This window comes from Micromys minutus (assembly GCF_963924665.1).
Source record: "Micromys minutus genome assembly, chromosome: 21".
NCBI classification, from domain to species: domain Eukaryota; kingdom Metazoa; phylum Chordata; class Mammalia; order Rodentia; family Muridae; genus Micromys; species Micromys minutus.
In genome coordinates, this window is record NC_137956.1 from 40485215 (window position 1) to 40506497 (window position 21283).

The 21283-nt window shown below is 37.2% G+C and overlaps 1 protein-coding gene across 2 annotated transcripts in view; it reads left to right on the plus strand.

The window, feature by feature from the left end:
* SETD2 (SET domain containing 2, histone lysine methyltransferase) overlaps positions 1-21283 on the plus strand; it is a 79544-nt gene that overhangs the window by 7420 nt on the left and 50841 nt on the right. The window contains exons 2-8 of one of the 2 annotated variants that reach the window (XM_080934037.1): positions 4144-4159; positions 6572-10866; positions 13291-13422; positions 16106-16234; positions 17593-17716; positions 18955-19032; positions 20331-20428. In XM_080934037.1, the coding sequence (XP_080790163.1) occupies positions 4144-4159; positions 6572-10866; positions 13291-13422; positions 16106-16234; positions 17593-17716; positions 18955-19032; positions 20331-20428 (4872 nt within the window). Of the gene's footprint in view, positions 1-4143; positions 4160-6571; positions 10867-13290; positions 13423-16105; positions 16235-17592; positions 17717-18954; positions 19033-20330; positions 20429-21283 lie in introns of those variants that run through there. The other variant, XR_013975457.1, reaches the window with a different exon arrangement.

Here is a 21283-nt window from a genome sequence, read left to right on the forward strand (position 1 = left end):
GTCTACATAGTGAGACTCTGTCTTTAAAAAGATAGCTAATTTGTATAAAAGTCTTAACAATTTCAAGGAGCTGACTAATTTTTGTCCTGTTTAGTGCAGCTTGGGTTAAATACTAAGATAGGAAGACTAGAATTATACTCAAATCTGGTGAAAGTGCAGGATAGATACAACTGAAACATTTAGTAGATAGCTTCTGTCCTTTAGTCTGATTATAACTGCTATTTTCCTCAGATTTGGCAGTCATAATGGTAGCATGTATGCAATGAATATCAGTCATCTATAGTATACCTGGATACCATGGCAGGGCACTGGATCCCTTTATAGATGGTTGTGAGCTACCATGTGGTTGCTGGAAATTGAAAACAGGACCGCTGGAAGAGCACTAAGCCATCTCTCCAGCTCCCAAATATGCACCCACATATGTGAGTGTCTTATTAAGTATTTGGTATCAAGGATTTATTTTAATCTCATGAGATTTTAGGAAATATATGCATATTTATAGTTTTGGGGAAACATGTAATTTTTGTTGTATGTTTATTATACTTTCTCCCTGGGGTGCATGTATTTTTTTTCTGTTTTACTTTGTTTATTGTGTTTTGCTAGTATGTATGTTTTTGTACCACATACATGCAGTGTCTGTGCAGGCCAGAAAAGTATTTCAGTTACTCTGTGACTGGAGTTATGAGTTCTCATGGGTTTTGTACCCCAATGTATGTGTTTCTCAAATTAGGGACATAAAAGTTCTAATGTAACCTTTGTTTTCTTGAAGCAGGGTCTCATGTAGCACAGATTGACCTTGAATTTATTATGTAGTTGAATATGACCTTGGATTTCGATCCTCTTGGCTCTACCTCTTAAGTGCTAGGATCACAGACATGCACTACCACACCTAGTTTATTCAGTACTGGCTATTCATGTATGTTTGACAAGTTTTTTTTTTTTTTTTTTTTTTTTTTTAAAGATTTATTTATTACACACCAGAAGAGGGCATCAGAACTCATTACAGATGGTTGTGAGCCACCATGTGGATGCTGAGAATTGAATTTAGGACCTCTGGAAGAGCAGTCAGTGCTCTTAACCGCTGAGCATCTCTCCAGCCCTTGACAAGCATTCTTAACTACATTCTATAGTCCTCTTTACTGTCGCTGTCCCTCTTTTGAGTTAGGGTCTTTATATAGGCCAAGCTAGTTTTGAGCTTTACTACATAACTAAAGATGGCTTGAACTTACTAGAATTTGAGGTACACAGATAAATAGCCATGCCTGGGTCGTTTGGGATAAGAATCTTGTTAATGTTGGTGTTGAGCTCTTTCTTGGTCAAGCAGTTCTACTTCAGCCTTCTAAAGGACTGGGACTACAGGCACATGCCTAGGGCCTAGCTTTTATTTTGAAGTTTGACTATCTTTGTTTCTTTGTAGCCCCTTCTTCCTTAAATTAAAAAAAAAAAAAAGCTTTCAAAATTTTTATTATTGTATTTGTGAAGGGGGAGGTTATGTTATATAGTATGTATGGGTTTACATCTACTGTGACATGAGGACATGGCTGTGGAGTCAGTTTTTTCTGTTCTCCCTGTGGGTTCCTGGCTGTTAAACCTTCATCTGCTGAGCTATTGTCTTTCAATATAAACTCCTCCTAATGTTTTTCAGCGATTTTGTAATTTGTAAGTTTTTGCTACTAGCTGTATTTAGGATTAAGGGATGAAACAAAATACCTAGTGGCTTGTATAGTATGGTTGCAATACCTAAAAAATGTCAGCGTAAATTTAAAAGCCACAGAGAGAGACACTCAAATGTGTAAGAAGGGTTTGTATATTAAGATGATAATAGGTTGGATTCAAGAGCTTTTTCTTTTGCTTGTTTGTAATTTTATCCTTTTCTCTATCAATCTTAGATTATGAAGCTTATTATATAGCCCAGGCTGGTCTGGAACTCAGATCAGTTTGCTTTTGAGTGCTGGGATTAAAGGCATGGACCATCTACCACCTGGCTTTTTTTTTTTTTTTTCTTACATGTATTTATTTTATGTGTATGATTATTTTGGCTTCAGGTATGTATGTGTACCACTTGCGTTCTTGGAGCTCATGGAGGACTAAAGAGCTCATGTTTGGATCCCCTGGAACTGGAGCACAGATGGTTGTACACTACTAAGTGGGTGCTGGGAGGTGAACCCAGTTCCTCTGAAAGCAACAAGTGATCTCAACACTGAGCCCCCTCCTACCCTCAAAACTAGGTTTTGTTGAAACAGGGTTTTTCTCTGTTTTAATCCTTGGTTGTCCTAGAACTTTCTTTGTAGACCAAGCTGGCCTTGAACTCTCAGAGATCCACCTGCTTCTGCCTCCCAAGCTCTGGGATTAAAGGTATACTCTATCTACCACAGCCATGGCACTAGATTTAAATAAATGAAATTAATTTAGATTTTCCTTTGAGTTTTTTGATTGTGCCTTATTACTTCTTTTAAGATAGCATTTCACGTAGCCCAGGTTGGCTAAAGCTGTTACTGAGGAACACTTTGGGAACTCCTGGTTTTCCCCTGTCTCCCACCTCTCAGGTTTTAGTATTACAGGTATGTAGTACCATACTTGTTTATGCAGTGCCAGCAATCTACCCAGGGCTTTATGTATATAAGACAAGCACTCTACCAACTGAGCTAAATCTTTAGCCCTTTCCGTTTGTTTTGTGACACTGTCTGCCAAGTGACCCAGGTTGTTGATTGTCCTGCCTCAGTTTCTTGACTGCTAAGATTTCAGATCAATCACTATACCATTTAGCAAAAACATCCTTCAATTAACTGTTGTCATTGGTTCTGTATGTGCTTTTTTATGCCTGGCAAGGTATTATATATGGGCAATAAAATTCAGATAGTTGATGAAGTAAAGCAGTTCTAAATTATGTATATGAAATTTCAGTGGTTCTTAAGACCTATTGAAAATAAACTATCTTTTGCAGTACTTCAAATCTTAACAATATATCTTTACTACATGTTTTTTTGTCTTTGGTATTGCAGTATTCTGTTTTTGTGGGGATTGAATTCAGGGCCGTTTACATTTTAGGCACACACTCTGACTGAGGAATTATGACTAACCTCAGTCACTCTATTTTGAGGCAGTTCTTATGTAGCCCTGGTGAGCCTCCAATTAACTGTGAAACCGGGACTTTACTCAATCATGTTCCTGCTTCTGTTTCTCAAGTATTGGATCATAATGCATGAACCACTAAGGCTGTGTCTTCTCAGTCCTTTTAAATCTTTTTATTTTGAAGTAAGGTCTACTAAGTTATGCAGATTGGCCCAGAACTATGTACGTATGCCCGTGCAGTTTTTGAACTTGGATCTTTTTGCCTCAGTGTGCTGTATAGCTTAGATTTCGGCATTGTTCATCACAACTTGCCATTCTGTCGTTCTGACTTCCATAAATATCTGCTAATGGATCAACTGAATTGCTATTTAAATCTACATTTGGAGAGAGGATTTTTGTACATTTCTCTTAAGAAGTGCTTAAACCATGTAGGTGTGCTCAAGTTGCCACATAGCCCACAGAACAACATACTTGACATGCTCATGTAGATAGTCTTTGGTTTGTATACACCAGACTTGGTGTTTGATTCTTCATGAGAAACATGCCCACTACCTCTTCCTTATTCCATTCAGTTATTGCCATCTCTCTGTCTCATACTTTATACTTAGGTAATAGTGAATGGTTATTTGTAGGAACGGTTCTGTTTTCATTTCTGCCTTTTATTTGGGGGGTCACTTCAAAAGTACAGTCATTAAACCTAATCCTCTCTTTGGGGTTCTTTTTGTTCCTGGGCTTTTAAATCAAGTTGTTTGCTACTTTGCTGCTACATATATATATCAGTTTTTATATTTACTTCTTTATGTTGGAATTACTTTTGTAACAATCATTTTTTTGTTACTTATTAGAAAATGTAAGTTCCTCCAGGTCAGAGATACTGCTTTATGTGGTTTCTAGGCCTTCCCCTAGTGGTTTGTACTAGCTTTAGGAAATAGTTGTTACAAAACGTAACTAGAACAATGAAAGAGTGGACAGGATTTATAAGTATCTGTTTTAATTAAAAGTTACATTTTGTTTTAAGTATTTATGATTCTTTTTATTCTTTTGCATGTTTTCTTGGCTGAATGGGAATAGAGAAGAAGAAAATGAAGTAAGTATAATTGAATTAGTCATTTAAGAAATGGCCTTTTAAAGTCATTTTTAAAGAGATTTATTTATTTTATGTATATGAGTACACCATTGCTGTCTTTAGACACACCAGAAGAGAAAATCACAACCATTACAGATGGTTGTGAGCCACCCTGTGGTTGTTGGGATTGAACTCGGGACCTCTGGAAGAGAAGTCAGTGCTCTTAACCACTGAGCCATCTCTCCAACCTTTAAGTTAATTTATTATAGCTGAAAATATTTAAAGTTAACTATTATTTTGATTGTGAAATGAAGTTAATAGTTTTAACCAATTTGATTATTTTGAGCTATAGTAACTTATCCCAGTGAGGGATATTGTACATAACAAAGTAATTTTTATTTGTTTATTTTATGTTCATTGGTGTTTTGCCTGCTTATATGTCTGAGTGAGGGTGTCAGAAGCCTTGGAACTGGAGTTAACAAACAGTTGTGAGCTGCTATGTATGTGGTTGCTGGGAATTGAACCAGGGTCCTCTGGAAGAGCACCCAGTGCTCTTAATTATTGAGCCAGATCTCCAGCACCAAGAACTTTTCAACTTAAGATTCAAGAAATTTAAAAAGGTAACAGAAGCTTGCAGTTGTAGAATCAGGTTATCTGTTTCTGTGTATTAAGTTTTTATGTAATATTTAATTTGAAAAATAGATGGTTTCTTAAATATTTTAAGACCAATGCTATTTATATAATGTGATATGTGTGTTTGGCATAAAAGCTTTACTGCTTTTCTTTTTTTCTTTTTGGTTTTTCAAGAAAGAGTTTTTCTAGTTTTTCTATCTAACCTTGGCTAACTTGGAACTGGCTTTGTAGACCAGGATGGTCTCAAACTCAGGGATCAGTTCTGAGACCAAACTAATGTGCCACTGTGCCCAGCTTTAAAACTAATTTTCAATTTTACCATATTCAGGAGGAAATTTGTTCTCTTAAATAGCCAAAGTAAATTAAAAGCCATTTATAAGAAAAATGTTGTGGATGGCGATTTTATTTTATTTTATTTGGTTTTGAAATAGAGTTTCTCTGGTAATAGCACTAAGTATCCTGGAACTCACTTGCCTCTACCTCCTGAGTGCTAGGATTAATGTGCCATCATGCCCAGCTATGGGGCAAAATTTTAATTTGGACTTGAGTGTCTGTCTTTATTACCCTCTTTTATATAGGCTTGGGGTGAGGATGTGGTAGTGTACACCTTTAATGCTGGAAGACAGAAGCAGACTTATGAGTCCCTGGGCAGCCTGGGCTATATATATATAGAGAGAGAGACCTCCCCCCCCCCGTATGTGTGTGTGTGTGTGTGTGTGCATGCTTGAGTTTGTGTCTATAAATTTTTCTGTTATTATTTCAAAAACCTAGGTTATGCCTCTAAGTTCTGACCTCCATCATTTCAGGAATTTTGGTGGTTTCAGAGATATTTTGAGATAATGGAGACTTCTTTGTTATGTTTTGTTGTTCACATAGTAAGATTAGAAAAATAATGAGCATTACTATAGTGTGTGTAGCTGAGGCAAGAGATAGTGGTGGTGTGCTAAAGCCAGAATAATTTCAATTTCTAGTTTGGCAGAAGGCCTGGTCCTTTTTTGACTACTTTATCAGTAAAATAAATCCTTTGATAAGCTGAGTTGTACCAGGGAAAGTTATTAAAATTTCTTTGATCCCTACCTTAAAACAAAAATAGACATATCACAAACAGGTGGTTTTTTTTTTTTTTTTTAATTTTAGAGTTATTGATATTTTTTCCCATGAACTCTAGTGATTTTATGTGATGCTAGGAGACCCTTGGTAAATAGCACACAAGGACAACCATTTTGTATAATGAGGTGTTTACTGCCATGTATGTAAGTGTCCTTTACCTACCAGCTTAAGGAAATTCTTGTTGAGGATGCTACTTGAACTGAGCGTGGTAGTGCATGGTTGCAGTCCAAGCACGGGGTAGGTGGAAGCATGAGTCTTAACATGAGTTCACAAAAACCGTGGACTACATGATGAGATTCTGCCTCAAATCCAAAACAAAACAAAACCAATTTCCAGAAGAATAGCAACAGCACAAAAACCGTTCCCCTCCAAAAAAGGAAGGGGAAAAAAATAAAAAAGGACTGTGAATCTAGAGGATAAGTGCCAAAGTGGATAAAATTTTTTAATGTGGGATAAAGTGGACAAAGATGCAGGTAATTGCTGGAGTTGGGGATAGATACTTTGTGATTTGTTATTCTTTATACTTATCTTTATACTGATGCCAAAGGTGTTTAATAATGAACAGTGAATTTCACTTGTAGCATAGTAAAAGTCATGCTGCTGTTACGTTTTTTATTCCTTGACAAACATTTTAATGACAATTTGAAAGAAAGTATTTGTTATAGTAGTAATTGTTTTGTTCTTTTGTAGGCAAAGATTGAAAATGTGCAGAAAACAGGCTTCATCAAAGGACCGATATTCAAAGGTGTTGCTTCAAGTCGATTTTTGCCCAAAGGCACGAAGACAAAAGTTAATTTGGAGGAACAGGGACGGCAGAAGGTGTCATTCAGCTTCAGTCTTACAAAGAAAACTTTACAGAATAGATTTCTCACTGCACTTAGCAATGAAAAGCAAAGTGATTCTCCAAACTCCCCAGCTACCCCTCTTCAAGTAGACTCAAACCCTAAAGTTAAAATGGACGCTGGAGATACTTTTCCTGCTACAGAAGAATCTTCGCCACCAAAATCGAGAGTAGAATTGGGCAGAATTCATTTTAAAAAACATCTGCTTCATGTGACATCCAGGCCACAGCTATCTACAACTACAACAGTAGCATCTGCCCTTCTTCCTACAACACAGTTACCAGCAGTCATAGCAGAATCAACTATAGATTCACCACCTTCATCACCACCTCCACCTCCTCCACCTCCCCAAGCCTCATCACCCTCACCACCAGCACCAATATCAGAGCCAGTGGCCTTGTCGCAACCCCCAGTAACAGCACTAATGACATCACCACCAGGACCTTTACCAGTAGATGCAGCCGTTAGAGCTCAGAAAGAACCACCAGTTAAAAGTGTACCAGAATCTTTAGAGGTGGATACGAAGCAAGATATTGTATCTAATAGTTTGGAAGAACACACAATTCAAACTTTGAAGGAACAAGCAGATAATCCCCTGCATAAAGAAGATTCCCATATTGGGAAGGAAGAAGAGGTTTCAGATGGCTCTAAGATAAGCCTCAGTTCTAAAAAAGCAAGTTCTAAGAAGAAATCTTCACAATTTGAAGGCACATTTCTTGGTTCAGAATCTGATGAAGATTCTGTACGGACTTCTTCCAGTCAAAGATCACATGATTTAAAATCGTCAACAAGCATTGAGAAGGAAAGAGATTTTAAGAAAAGCTCAGCACCTTTAAAAAGTGAGGATTTGGGGAAATCATCAAGATCTAAAACAGAGAGAGATGATAAATACTTCAGCTACTCAAAACTTGAAAGAGATACTCGGTATGTATCTTCCCGATGTAGGTCCGAAAGAGATAGAAGGCGAAGTCGATCTCGTTCTAGATCTGACAGAGCCTCTAGAACTAGTTTGTCTTATTCTCGGTCAGAAAGATCTCATTATTATGATTCTGAACGGCGCTACCATAGGAGTTCCCCTTATCGTGAGAGGACACGCTATTCTCGGCCGTATACAGATAACAGGGCACGGGAGAGTTCAGATTCTGAAGATGAGTATAAGAAGACATATCCAAGGCGCACCTCAAACCATTCCTACAGAGACCTAAGGACATCAACATCTTATTCTAAATTTGATCGGGACTGTAAAACTGAGACCTCTTACTTAGAGCTGGAGAGAAGAGGAAAATATTCTTCAAAACTAGAAAGAGAATCCAAACGGACTTCAGAGCATGAAGCCATAAAAAGATGTTGTTCTCCCCCAAATGAACTGGGATTCCGACGGGGGTCCTCATATTCCAAGCATGATAACAGTACTTCCCGTTATAAATCTGCCCTTTCAAAATCTATGTCCAAGTCTGATAAATTTAAAAATTCTTTTTGTTGTACAGAATTAAATGAGGAAAACAAACAATCTCATTCTTTTAGTTTGCAGACTCCTTGTTCAAAAGGTAGTGAATTAAGAACAATTAATAAAATTCCTGAAAGGGAAAAGACTAGGTCTCCATCTCCATCAAATCAATTAAATGATTCACCTACTTTAAAAAAGCTAGATGGATCTCCTATTCTTAAGCCTGAATTTATAGGACATGATAGCCACGAGAGTATTAAAGAATTGGATTTATCAAAAGTGAAAAATGATCAATTAAGAAATTTTTGTTCCATTGAATTAAATGTAAACGGATCTCCAGAGACAGATGCTGATGTGGCAACATTTTGTACTTCTAAAACAGATGCTATTTCAATGACTTCTGATGATAGTGTGACTGGATCAGAGGTATCCCCTTTGATTAAGGCATGCATGCTTTCATCAAATGGATTTCAGAATGTTGGTAGATGCAGAGAAAAGGACTCAGATGATACTTGTAGACAGCATAATAAGTCAAAAAGTCCTTTTAGGGAAACAGAACCTTTGTTGTCACCACACCATGATAAACTCATGTCTTTGCCAGTTAAGACTATAGATTATTCTAAAACATTAATTAAAGAACCAGTTGATAGGAGACATTCTTGCTGCAAAACCAAAGATTCAGATAGATACTGTTCTCCAAATGAAAGCTCTGAAGCTGAAAATACTGAACCTTCAGTTATGAAGATTTCTTCAAATAGCTTTGGGAATGTGCATTTGGAATCCAAAACAGTTCTATGTGATAATAGGGAGCTGACAGATGAGCACTCAGAATTTACATGTGATGAATATAAGCAGAGCATTGGTAGCACTAGTTCAGCTTCTCTTAACCATTTTGATGATTTGTATGAGTCTATAGGGAGTTCGGGTATTTCATCTCTTCAGAGTCTTCCATCAGGAATGAGATGTGAAGAGAACACATCTCCAACTCTGGATGCAGTGCAGAGTAAAAAAGGCATAGATTTTTTAAAGTATGCAGGGAAAGAAACAGATGTTGGTAGTGCCCTTCCTGATTCAGGAAAAGGATTTTTTTCTTGGGAAAACAGGCATAATATGTTATCTGGGCAGTCTTTGCAAGAGACTCAAGAAGAAGGAAGTTCCATATTGCATGAGAGAAGAGGAAGATCAGAAATCTCCTTAGAAGAGGAAGAACGAAGAGGCCATACACATACTTCTAATGATTCAGAAGTTGTATTTCCTTATGATTTAAACTCAACCATGGAAGACAGTGATGGTATAACTTACACCTTAAAATGTGACAGCAGTGGCAATGCTCCAGAGATTGTATCTACTGTCCATGAAGATTATTCTGGATCTTCTGCAAGTTCAAGCGATGAAAGTGATTCAGAAGATACAGAGTCTGATGACAGCAGTATTCCAAGAAACCGTCTCCAGTCTGTTGTGGTTGTGCCAAAGAATTCTACTTTGCCCATGGAAGAGACAAGCCCCTGTTCTTCTCGGAGCAGTCAGGGCTACAGACATTATTCTGACCACTGGGAAGATGGATTAGAGTCAAGGAGACATGCATATGAGGAGAAGTTTGATAGTATGGCAAGTAAAGGCTGTTCTCAAACTGAAAAATTCTTCCTTCATAAAGGAACAGAGAGGAATCCAGAAACTTCTTATTCACAATTCAGCAGGAAAATAGATAACCACTTGCCTGAAATTGTTCGTTCTCAAAGTGATGGGGTTGACAGTACAAGTCATACAGATTTGAAATCTGACCCTCTAGGTCACCTGAATTCAGAGGACACAGGAAGAGCCAAAACACCTAGGCCACAAGAGCTTCCGGTTTATTCTGATGATTTTGAAGATATCCCAAATAAGTCTCGGCAGCCGATGGTTTTCTCTAATCGGCCAGATAGTAGTAGACTAGGAAAAGCAGAGCTACATTTCTCTTCTTGTGACATTTCCCGAATAGATGGCTTGCACTCATCAGAAGAGCTCAGAAACCTAGGGTGGGACTTTGCCCAACAAGAAAGGCCCACTACCACATACCAGCAACCTGACAGCAGCTATGGAACCTGTGGAACACACAAGTATCAGCAAACTACTGAACATTATGGTGGGACCCATAATTATTGGCAAGGCAATGGCTATTGGGATCCAAGATCAGCAGGTAGACCTTCAGGAACTGGGGTTGCTTATGATCGAATCCAAGGGCAAGTACCAGATTCTCTAACAGATGATCGTGAAGAAGAGGAAAATTGGGATCAACGAAGTGGATCACATTTTTCAAGTCCATCCAATAAGTTTTTCTTCCATCAGAAGGACAAGGGATCAGTGCAAGCACCAGAAATAAGCAGCAATTCAATTAAAGATTCTTTAGTTATAAACGAAAGGAAAGATTTCTTAAAAAACTTTGAAAAAAATGATATAAAGGATAGAGGGCCTCCTAAAAAACGAAGGCAAGAATTCGAGAGTGACTCTGAAAGTGATGGTGAGCTACAGGCTAGAAAGAAAGTTAGAGTGGAGATAGAACAGGGAGAGTCCTCTGTGTCCCAGCACTCAGAGCTGATGGGGCCTTCGTGTGCTATGGATGACTTCAGGGACCCACAGCGGTGGAAAGAATTTGCCAAGCTGGGGAAGATGCCTTGTTACTTTGATCTTATTGAAGAAAATGTTTATTTAACAGAAAGGTAAGCCTGACATAATTTTTAGATATATTTTTGCTGCTTTTTTGTAAAAAAACAAAAAGAAAAGGAAAATCACTAATTAAAAAGTAGCTTTCCAGCAGTTTAGACTGAAATAAGAGTTGAGTGGTAAAATTTGGATAACAGAATCTATGTCATTTTCTATGCAGATTTACTAATATATATATATATATCCCTTTTTTTCCATTTAAGGAAAATGTTTAGTGTTTTGTTGTTGTTGGTTTTTATAATTTCTTTGGTTTTAAAAAAAAGCATAGTTTAAACTGACCTAATTTCTCCTTTTAATTCATTCTTCTTTGATGTAGTTTTAAAAAAAGTATAAGCTGGCCTACTTTTTCTTAATTCCTTTTTCATGTGAAATTGTGACAGAAAACTGAAAGAAAAGTTTAATGAGCAGACAGGTGATGGTTCAGTTTCCAGAGAACCCAGGTTCAATTTTAGGCACCACACGGACACTCTCAGCTGTTACTCTGGTTCTAGGGAGTCCCATGTCCCCTCTGGTCTCCTCAGACACTGCACACACATAGTTCACAGGCATAACACATAGGCAAGACACTCACGCATAACATTAAATAATTTCACTTTTTAAAGGGGCAGATGATTGATAGAAACTATTTTCCTTTTTCTTTTTTTTGTTTTTCCAGATAGCTTTGTATTGCTTGATATCCTGGAAATCGTACTGTAGACCAGGCTGGCCTCAGACTCATAGCTTCCTCTGGAGTGCAGAGATTAAAGGCCTGTGACACCACACCTAGCCTGATACTTTTTTCTTTAAAACAAGTGCACATGAAGCCCCTTTAGGTACTATAAAGCCATAATTAGAGTAGGTTTTCTGCCAGTTATTGTAATAATTATTATGTTTTGAACATTAATGTATGTGAGTACACTGTAGCTGTCTTCAGACATCAAATCTCTTTTACAAATGGTTGTGAGCCACCATGTGGTTGCTGGGAATTGAACTCAGGACCTCTGGAAGAGCAGTCTGTGCTCTTAACCACTGAGCCATCTCTCCAGCCCTTAACAAAATTCTTTTTGTGTATTTTTTATGTGCATTGGTAATTGGTGTTTTGCCTATATGTCTGTGTTAGGGTGTCAGATTCCCTGAAACTGGAGTTGTAGACAGTTGTGAGCTGTCATGTAGGTTCAGGGAATTGAATGCTGGTCTGGAGAAGTAGCCAGTGTTCTGCACCCTTAAATTCTTTTTATTGTGATGTTTTAAAAGTGTGTGTCTTTGTGTGTGAGTTTGTGCATGTGAGTTGGGACTACAAAGGGGTGTTGGATACTCTGGAGCCCTAGAGGTAATTATGAGCTACCTAAGGTAGGTGGTAGACATCAACCTTCTGGTCCTGGAAGAACAACAAGCACTCTAATTTCTGAGCCATCTCTCCACCCACTGAATGTGCTTATTTCTATTTACCCATTTTCTTTTGTGTAATGTTCTCCCCAGTTGAGATTCAGTCTAGCTATTATCCCTTTAAATACTTGGGAAATTTTGTTAAAGCTTTCTTTGTAATGAATATATAAGTTAAGACTTTATTCTGTTCATTAATTTTGTGACAAGGTTTCATGTCACCTAGGCTGAACTAGAACTCCTGATTTTTCTGGAAACTTCTACTTCCCAAGTACATGTCCAGATCTAGTATGGGTTCTTATGAACCTAATAGAACTTGAATAGCTTATTTTTTCTACCAAAATCCTTTTTTAAAATTAATTTATTTGTGGTTTCTAAGTGCCAGTGCCTTTAATATCTTCACATGTTTACTCCCAAATTACATTTTTATTGAGAAAATTTTGCTTCTGAAATTTGTACCAAAACCAGATGTATACAAATGTTGTAGTACTAAGAGATTCTGTAAAAGATTTGGTTGAGTTAAATACAGACAGACGCAGATCTCCCTTTCCTTCCCCTCTGTTCCTCTCCCTTCCTCTCTTTCTCTTTCTGTGGTTCTGAGGAATTGAACCTAGGGCCTGTTTGTATGCTATCAGCAAGTGCTCTACTAACTCAGCTAGCTCAATTCCCCAGACCTTTGTTTTCTCTGCAAGCCCTAATACAGGGTCTTAGACTGTTCTGGCTGAACTTGCCTGGTTTAGGCCACCTTTGAACTTGGGTTCTTCCCTCAGGCTCCTAAGTAGCTTTGATTACAGGTATATACCACCATACCTGGCTTTTATCTAATTAATGCCAATGATTTCATTCTCCTATTGATTTCTCTTTAGGGGATGGATGGATGAGGGGATCGAGTCTGTCTTGCCAGGCTGGTCTTAAACTCAGTCTGTTTTCACCTTAGTGTTTTCTTTTGAGTGGTTGACTTAAGAAATAAATATGAAACTGAGCTTTAGTACTTATTTGATCAATTATTATCTTTAATAGACTTAATTAACTAAATTGTATGTAATTGTACCTAATAGGAAGAAGAACAAATCCCATCGGGATATTAAGCGGATGCAGTGTGAGTGTCCCCCTCTTTCTAAAGATGAAAGAGCTCAAGGTGAAGTTGCATGTGGAGAAGATTGCCTTAATCGTCTCCTCATGATTGAATGGTAAGCAAGATGGTGTGCTCCGCTCCTCTCATCTCGTGTAGTGTATGTCTTTAACTATGAGAGATAGTTAATGAAGGATGAAAATTTAATTTTTTTACCATATGGAAATGGACATTTATGAGCAGTGATGTTTCCGGTGTTTAACAGAAAACAGACATTAAGACATTTCTTCATTGTTCATTAGATTATAGCTTCTGGTACATATGTGCTCTATAAAATAATTCTATTGCTAATAACAATAAAAAAGTAATTACTACTTTCTTTTGACTTTTTTTGAAATAGAATCTATTATGTAGCTGTCCTAGAACTCAATATATAGACCAGGCTGGCCTCAAACACAGAGATTAGCCTGAAACTGTCTGCCTCTGCCTCCCAAGTGCTGTGATTAAGGCTTGTAAACCACCACAGTCAGCCTCTGCAACTACTTTTAATTTACTGATGCTTGTACCTTGAGAAGTAAATTGTGGTATTTTAAACTTTGATGAAATGAAACACTAAAAGGTAAATTCAAAAACACTAAAAGAAAATTCAAAAGGTGAATCCCAGCACTCAGGAGGCAGAGGCAGATGGATCTCTGAGTTCTAGGATAGCCAGGGAGGACTATACAGAGAAAACCCTGTCTCAAAAAAGTCAAAGAAGTGAGGGAAAAAGCCAACCGTTTCCCTTTGTAGTTTCTCCAGAAAAAGTATTAATGTAATGTGTACAACATAGGCATATATATTTTTAAACACTGATCTTTGTTCTTCAAAGACATTTTATGGTTTTTAACGATTTTCCTGATTTTTTTTTTTTTTTAACTATTTGTTTTCCTCCACCCAAGACAGGATCTCTGGCTGTACTTGTAGACCAGGCTGGCCTTGAACTCACAGGCATGCACCACTATTGCCTGGTGGGTGGTTTGTTTTTGTTTTAAATACATAAAAATAAAAGCATATTATGCATACTTTTGGATAATCAGACCTAATCAGAACTGCATATAAGTCTGACTTATTTTTTTTCTCTAAGTGTAATTATGTTTTCTGTTCATAGTTGACCCATAGTAATTAATTTTCTGTGCTACATACATGATTGGTATAATTTATGAAATGCTAAGTATCTCTGCATTAAGAATTTTTCCTTTGTTGTTATTTAAGACAGGCTTGGCTGGTCTGCAGCTTGCTATGTAGATCAGATGGGCCTAGACATCTCCCTGCCTTTGCCTCTCAGTGTTAGGATGAAGCAGTGAATGCACTGTCGTGCCTAGCTACAAATGGTTGATAGGTATTTTTAACCAATCTGATTCATGAAAAATTGCTTTTTCTTAGGTTTTTTTTTTTTTTTTTTTTGTTGTGTATGGGTGTTTTTGCCTGCATGAAAGTCTGTATATTAAGTGTATCTGGTGCCTGTGGAAACCAAAAGAGTAGTCTGATGCCCTGGAGCTAGAGTTGCAGATGGTTAGCTGCCATTTGTATGCTGAGATTCAAACCCAAATTCTCTGAAAGAACAGCCATTTTATCTCTAAGCCATTTTATCCTAGAAAAAAAGTTTTAGTCTAGACATGGTGGCTCATACTTTATCCCAGCAGAGTAAGAAGCAGGCAAGTCTCTTGAATTTGAGGCCAGCTGTAGAATGTTTCAGGACAGTCAAGGCTATATAGTGAATAGAAACCTCCTGTTTTGATGAGGCAGTTCTGGTTTTATAGACCAGTCTGGCCACCAGTTTAGTATGTAGTTCAGGTTGGCTTCAGGCTCTATGAGATTGCTTTTCTACAACTCAATCAGGAATGAACTACCACTCATCACAAGGTTTCTTGTTTAGAATGTTAGTATAGTTGCTTTTTCACAGCAAAGTTGAGCTTTTATTTTTGTTCCTGTTAAACAGTTTTACAAAAATAAAAAACACATATCTCAGAAAAATAAGAAAATTGACTTTCTATTTGTAATTTTGTGTTTGTGCGTTATGCATGTGTGTAGTTGCGTTTAAGAGACCAAACTGATGATTTGAATGGAATATAAAAGGAAATGCAAAGTTAACTTAAGCAAAGTAAGATTAAGTTGTTAGCTGCCATATGCATGTTGAGATTTGAACCCAAATTCTCTGGAAGAGAGACTGGGCTACCTCTCCAGCCTGATTTTTAACCTGGAAAAAGCTCTTGTTGGAAAATGAATAACTAGGCTGTCAAGATGGCTCAGTGGGTAAAGGTCCTTTGAAGCTTGATGATCTGGGTCTTACATAAAGGAAGGAGAGACCTGACTCCTGTGAGTTGTTCTCTAATTTCCACATGCATGTAAGATAAATATAAAGAATATTAATAACTGCATGATCAGAAAACATGAATGATAACAAAAGCTTAATAAGGTTTATTAGTATAGCTTTGATAAGCAAATCCAATAATTGTCCATGTACTCAAAGATAATATATACAGATGAGAGTAGTTTTCTAGACACCAGGAAGTGGAAGGCAGATCTTCCTCTTGATCAAATGACCGGACTATATTGTGGATGCATACCCTCAGGAACAATGTAGCCATTGAATTCTAGGGAATGCTTATTAAGTGATAATACTGAGGAAGGGTTATTGGTTAGCCACACCTACACTGTGCAGTAGAGATGAGGTATTTGTTGTTATAGAACATATTCTGTTGAAGATTTTACAATTCTTAATGGTATTTAAAGAATTATCTTTTACTCATTTCTCATTTCAGTTCCTCTCGATGTCCAAATGGAGATTATTGTTCCAACAGACGGTTTCAGAGAAAGCAGCATGCAGATGTAGAAGTCATACTTACAGAAAAGAAAGGCTGGGGCTTAAGGGCTGCTAAGGATCTTCCTTCGTAAGTTTGGTTTCTGCCACCCTTTCACTTCAATTTTTTGTGTTGTTGGGTTTGCTGAGGCATTTTGTTAAATGATTATTTCAGTGATGTTTAATGCTCATTATGTAGAATGACTACTTGGTAACTTGTTAAATTCATTTCTAGAAAATGAAGAAAAAGTTCTGTCGGTTTTTTGGAAGGTTTTTTTTGTTTTTACAGTTTTTAAGTTATGATGAATGACTTTTGAGGCCATTTGGCTGACTCTTCAAGACTAAATTGTTAGTCTCTGGGTATTACTATATTCTATAAATTTCCATTCTTGGATATTTTAGTGGTTAGTTAAGAGTCTGGTATTTAAACTTGCTTCTATTAAAAGTGTGACTTGAGTTCACTGTCATTAGACTGTTTGGTATAATACAGCATACTTGAAGAGGGCAAGGAATCATTCTGGTGTGTCTGATTCCTAAGCTGCAGGGAAGCTCTGACTTTGGACAGATGACTGGATTTCTTTAAATTTTGTATGTCATAAAACTCATGTTCCATAGCTTCAGTGATCCTTGCTCATACAGTAAGACAACTAGTCATGTGGTCTTATGGTCTTTACGCCACCATACTCACATCCTAAAGCATGGGTGCTGCTTTAGGCCTTTGCTGTAGACAGTTTCTGCCTTTCCCTTTCCCTTTCTTTGCCTCTTTCCCTCTTGGTATTTGTTTCTGGTGTGAAAAAAAAGTCTTGGGTTATTCTTAGGAATATCTCTTTGCCATTTTGTGCAGCTGTTTTGTGCAAATTCATGATAGATATTCTGGGTAGTAAGTGTTCTGGACAGTGAGACCAGCCAAGAAGCCAGGGACAAGAAACACATTTGACTCTTACCATCATTAAAGAACTCGGAAAGGAAGGCAACAGAAGGGCTACTATATTTAAATTGCTTTAGTTGTTCCTAACAATTTACTATATCCTAGATACTTCAGAGCTCTTTACCAGCTGTGAATCACTGATTCCACTGTTAGGGTAGGGGGTTGCTGAAAGGTGTAACTTGGAGTCTTGCGTAATGCCAACTGTACCTTACCAGTGAGCTCATTCCCAACACAGTTGTGTTAGTATCCAGCTAGAGACTAATGCATCTTGGAAGTATGTATAAAGTTTAAACATTTCTTAGACTCAATGGTCTTTAAATATTTTAGGAAAGAGGTAGGCGATGCATGCATATTTTCTTGGTATTCAAGTGACTGAGGCAGAGGGATCTCGGGTTCAGGGCTGGGCACTGAGTACATAATAAATACTTTGCATTTTATGTTGTAGTAGTTTTGTAAATTTTCAGTGTAATTTCTATTGGAATTGCTATTTTGGAAGTGCTATTTTTTTCATTGTTTTGTAGGAATACCTTTGTCCTGGAATACTGCGGAGAGGTACTTGATCATAAAGAGTTTAAAGCTCGGGTGAAAGAATATGCACGGAACAAAAACATTCACTACTATTTCATGGCCCTGAAAAATGATGAGGTGAGCAATGTGAATGTGCTTACTGGATAAGGCATGGGTGGGTTGATACAATGGTTGGTGTTTAATGACAAAAATTGGGGCCAGAGGAAATCAACAAACTTATAGCCATCCGTGCCTCTAGTTTCTACACTTGGGGAGATGGAGGAAGGAAGATCAGGAATTCAAGACCTTTCTCTGTTTGAGACCAGCCTGTGCTCTCTCAAAATGAGATAAAACAGAATCAGAGCTATATGCAGTTTCTATTTGTTTACAGATGAATGGGAAGGGGTGGTGTTTATATGTAAATACAAACATACATGCTCCATATGACAACTTTACGAATCATGGATGGTTCCCAGAATGTTTTCATGTGGGTTATATCTTAATGCTGAGAAATATAGAAATGTCTGTCATTCCATTTTAAAGTGATACTAGTGAGCATGTTACTTGATTGATGCCAACAACTCTATTAAAAGTTTCCCACAAAACTTTTTTTTAAACGAGAAGCAACCTATTACTGTTGTGCTTTGCATTTCTATAAATCTCTTCCATGTGTGGCTTGCTAAAGCTTTGCTAGATCCTTAAATCAGATTCTGTGTTCAAGGTAAAAATGCTAAGTCTTGGCACCCATCTCTAGACTCACTTTTTAGCAATCTGGGTATGGCCTCTGGAATTTTCAGTCTAGGGCATTTGAATGTCTACTCAAGTTGTAGAGTTACGGAACTTTGGCACAGTACCTGTCTTAAAAGGAATTATTTCACATGTGAGATTGAAATGCAATAAAATATAAGAAATATAAGAAGGAAAAAATATAAGAAATAGGTAAGATATATATGTATATTTTTTTATGTTATGTTTTTGAGACCAGATCTCACTTTGTAGCTTTGGTCAGCCAGAACTCAGCTGGCTGGCCTGTATTCTCAGTGATCCTCCTGCCCCTGCCTCCCAGTTTCTAGAATTACGAGCATGTGCTAATATGTCTGGTTTTATGACGTGCTGACTCTTGTAGAAAGTCACTGTACAAGCCAAGCTTATCCCTAGCCCCAAGAAATGATTTTACCTTTATATAAACTACTTAATAAAAATTCTAAAAAAGCAGCCAGCCATTTGTTATTTGTTATAGAAAGTTCTCTAAAATAGGGTTAAGAACCAAAGAGGGGAATATATGTTTTTTTACATTAAAATTACCTTAATGCATTTTCTTTTTCAAAATGCATGTATATTTTAAGATCTTGTTTTAAGATTCTTCTTTCTCCCAGATAATAGATGCCACTCAAAAAGGGAATTGTTCTCGTTTTATGAATCATAGCTGTGAACCAAACTGTGAAACCCAAAAAGTAAGTTGAAGTATTTTAAGATTGTTGTTTTCTCTGTTAATTTTAAGGAGCCTTTTATTTATTTATTTATTTAGTGAGAATGTCTTTGTGAGTATGTACCAAGTGTGGTGTATGAGTGTCTGGGGTGGGGTCCATAGGGAGAGTGCTTGACTTACAGGCAGTTATGAATTGCCAGATGTGGATGCTGGGAAGTGAACTTGGGTCCTCTAGTAGAACAGAGAATAGGTACCCTTAGACTGTTGAGCCAACTCTCCAACCTCTATATTCAGATTCTTTATCAAGACTCCAGGTGCCAGTGTGGCTGTTGTATAGCACTGGTATGGCATAAGTAGCCAAAATTGAGAGGGATTAGAAGATTTAGGTTAAAGACTTGGAGAGATAGCCCAGTAATTTCTTTTCTTGTAGAGATACCAGGTTTGTTTCTTTGTACTACAGGTGGTGGTCTCAATGTATGTATAACTCCAGCACCATGTGATCTAATGCCTTTGAACTTCCATGGGCACCAGGCATGCATATGGTGCACATATTACATTACAGACAAAATACTCACATACAGAATGAAATAAAACCTTAAAATATAAAAGGAAGAAATTCTAAGGAAGCTGTGGTTAATAAGGAAGAAGATATGGTAGCGGTACAACCCTGATGTCCTACCTTGTGTGGATACCTGGACTCCTGAATTAAAAACTCAGATGTGGTGGTGGGCATCCGTAATCAGTCCTAGCGCTCCTATAGCAAGGTGGGAAGTGGAAAACTTGTAGGCTAGCTAGTCTGTAGCTAAGTGGCAGAAATGAAAGATCCTGCTTTAAAACAATGTGGAAGATAGCTCAGCAGTTTGATTTTTAAAGAATACCTGAGTTTGGTTCTGGGAATTGGGTTCAGGTTTTGATACTCAGTGACACCTCTAGTTTCGTTTTGTTTTTAAGGCCAAATTAGCTTTCATGTATTTAAATGTAAGTTAAAAGCAGTTTTTGTTTTTTTGTTTCTGTTGGCTATTCTAGAGACTAAATGCAGGGCCTTGTGTTTGCTAGCCAAGTACTTTCATTAGCTACATTCTCCAGTCCAGTAGCAGTTCGTTTTATTGTATTATAAGCTAATTAATGGATACTGAATTTGATAGTCTATTAAATAAGAATGGCATATTGGTTAATTAAGGGGAAAAAATCAACTCATTTGTTTTGAAAAAACACCACATAAAGATTTACATGTGTAATTCAGTCAGACAATAACAATCTTTATACAAATGGATGTATAAACATTAATCAGATACTAATGTCTAGTCTTCTCAAACATTTCAGTGGACTGTGAATGGACAGCTAAGGGTTGGATTTTTTACCACCAAGCTTGTTCCTTCAGGCTCAGAATTAACGTTTGACTACCAGTTTCAAAGATATGGGTAAGTAATGGTTATGGTTCCTATTGCTGCTTTTGATAAGGAAAATTGATGTTCAGATACTGTGATATAAAATTCTTGTGTGAATTATTTAGAAGTTACATATACTATCAGTTCTCATCTATAGTATGCCATGATAATTTTTTTCTATAATGTGATTTTTTTTTCTTTTTTCTTTTCTTTTTTTTTTTTGCCACTAAGAATTTGCAGTATAGGAACTGTGTAATTTTCCTCTGAACTCAATATATTAAAACTTTGGGGCTGGGGATGCAGTTCAGTTGACAGTGTGCTTTCCTAGCAGTCATGAATCCTAGGGTTTGAGTCCCAGTACTAAATAAAGAATGGAATGTGATGGTACAAACTTATGATCCCATCATGTAGGACAGTGGTTCGCAACCTTCCTAATGCTGTGACCTTTTAAATACAGTTCCTCATGTTGTGATTCCTAACCATAAAATTATTTTTGTTGCTACTTCATAACTATCTTTGCTGTTAATCATAATGTAAATAGCTGATATGCAGATGGTTTTAGGTGACCCCTGTGAAGGGGTCATTTAACATAAAGTAGCCCTGGCCCATACAGATTAAGGAGCACTGATGTTGTAGGTGGAGGCAGGAAGATGAGAGGCAAGCCGCTTGTGTCTACATATCAAGTTGAGAACAGCCTGGCCTAGATGAGATCCTTTCTCAAAAAACAAAGCAAAACAAAATAAAGCATTTCATTATAGAAATGTCAACTTTGAGTGTATATGTATGAAGAGAATAATATCCTTGTTTATCCATTCTTTATCAATTTTTGGATAATGTACTTTTTTTGGAGCTTGGAGCATAGTGGTTAAGAGTACTGACTAATCTTCC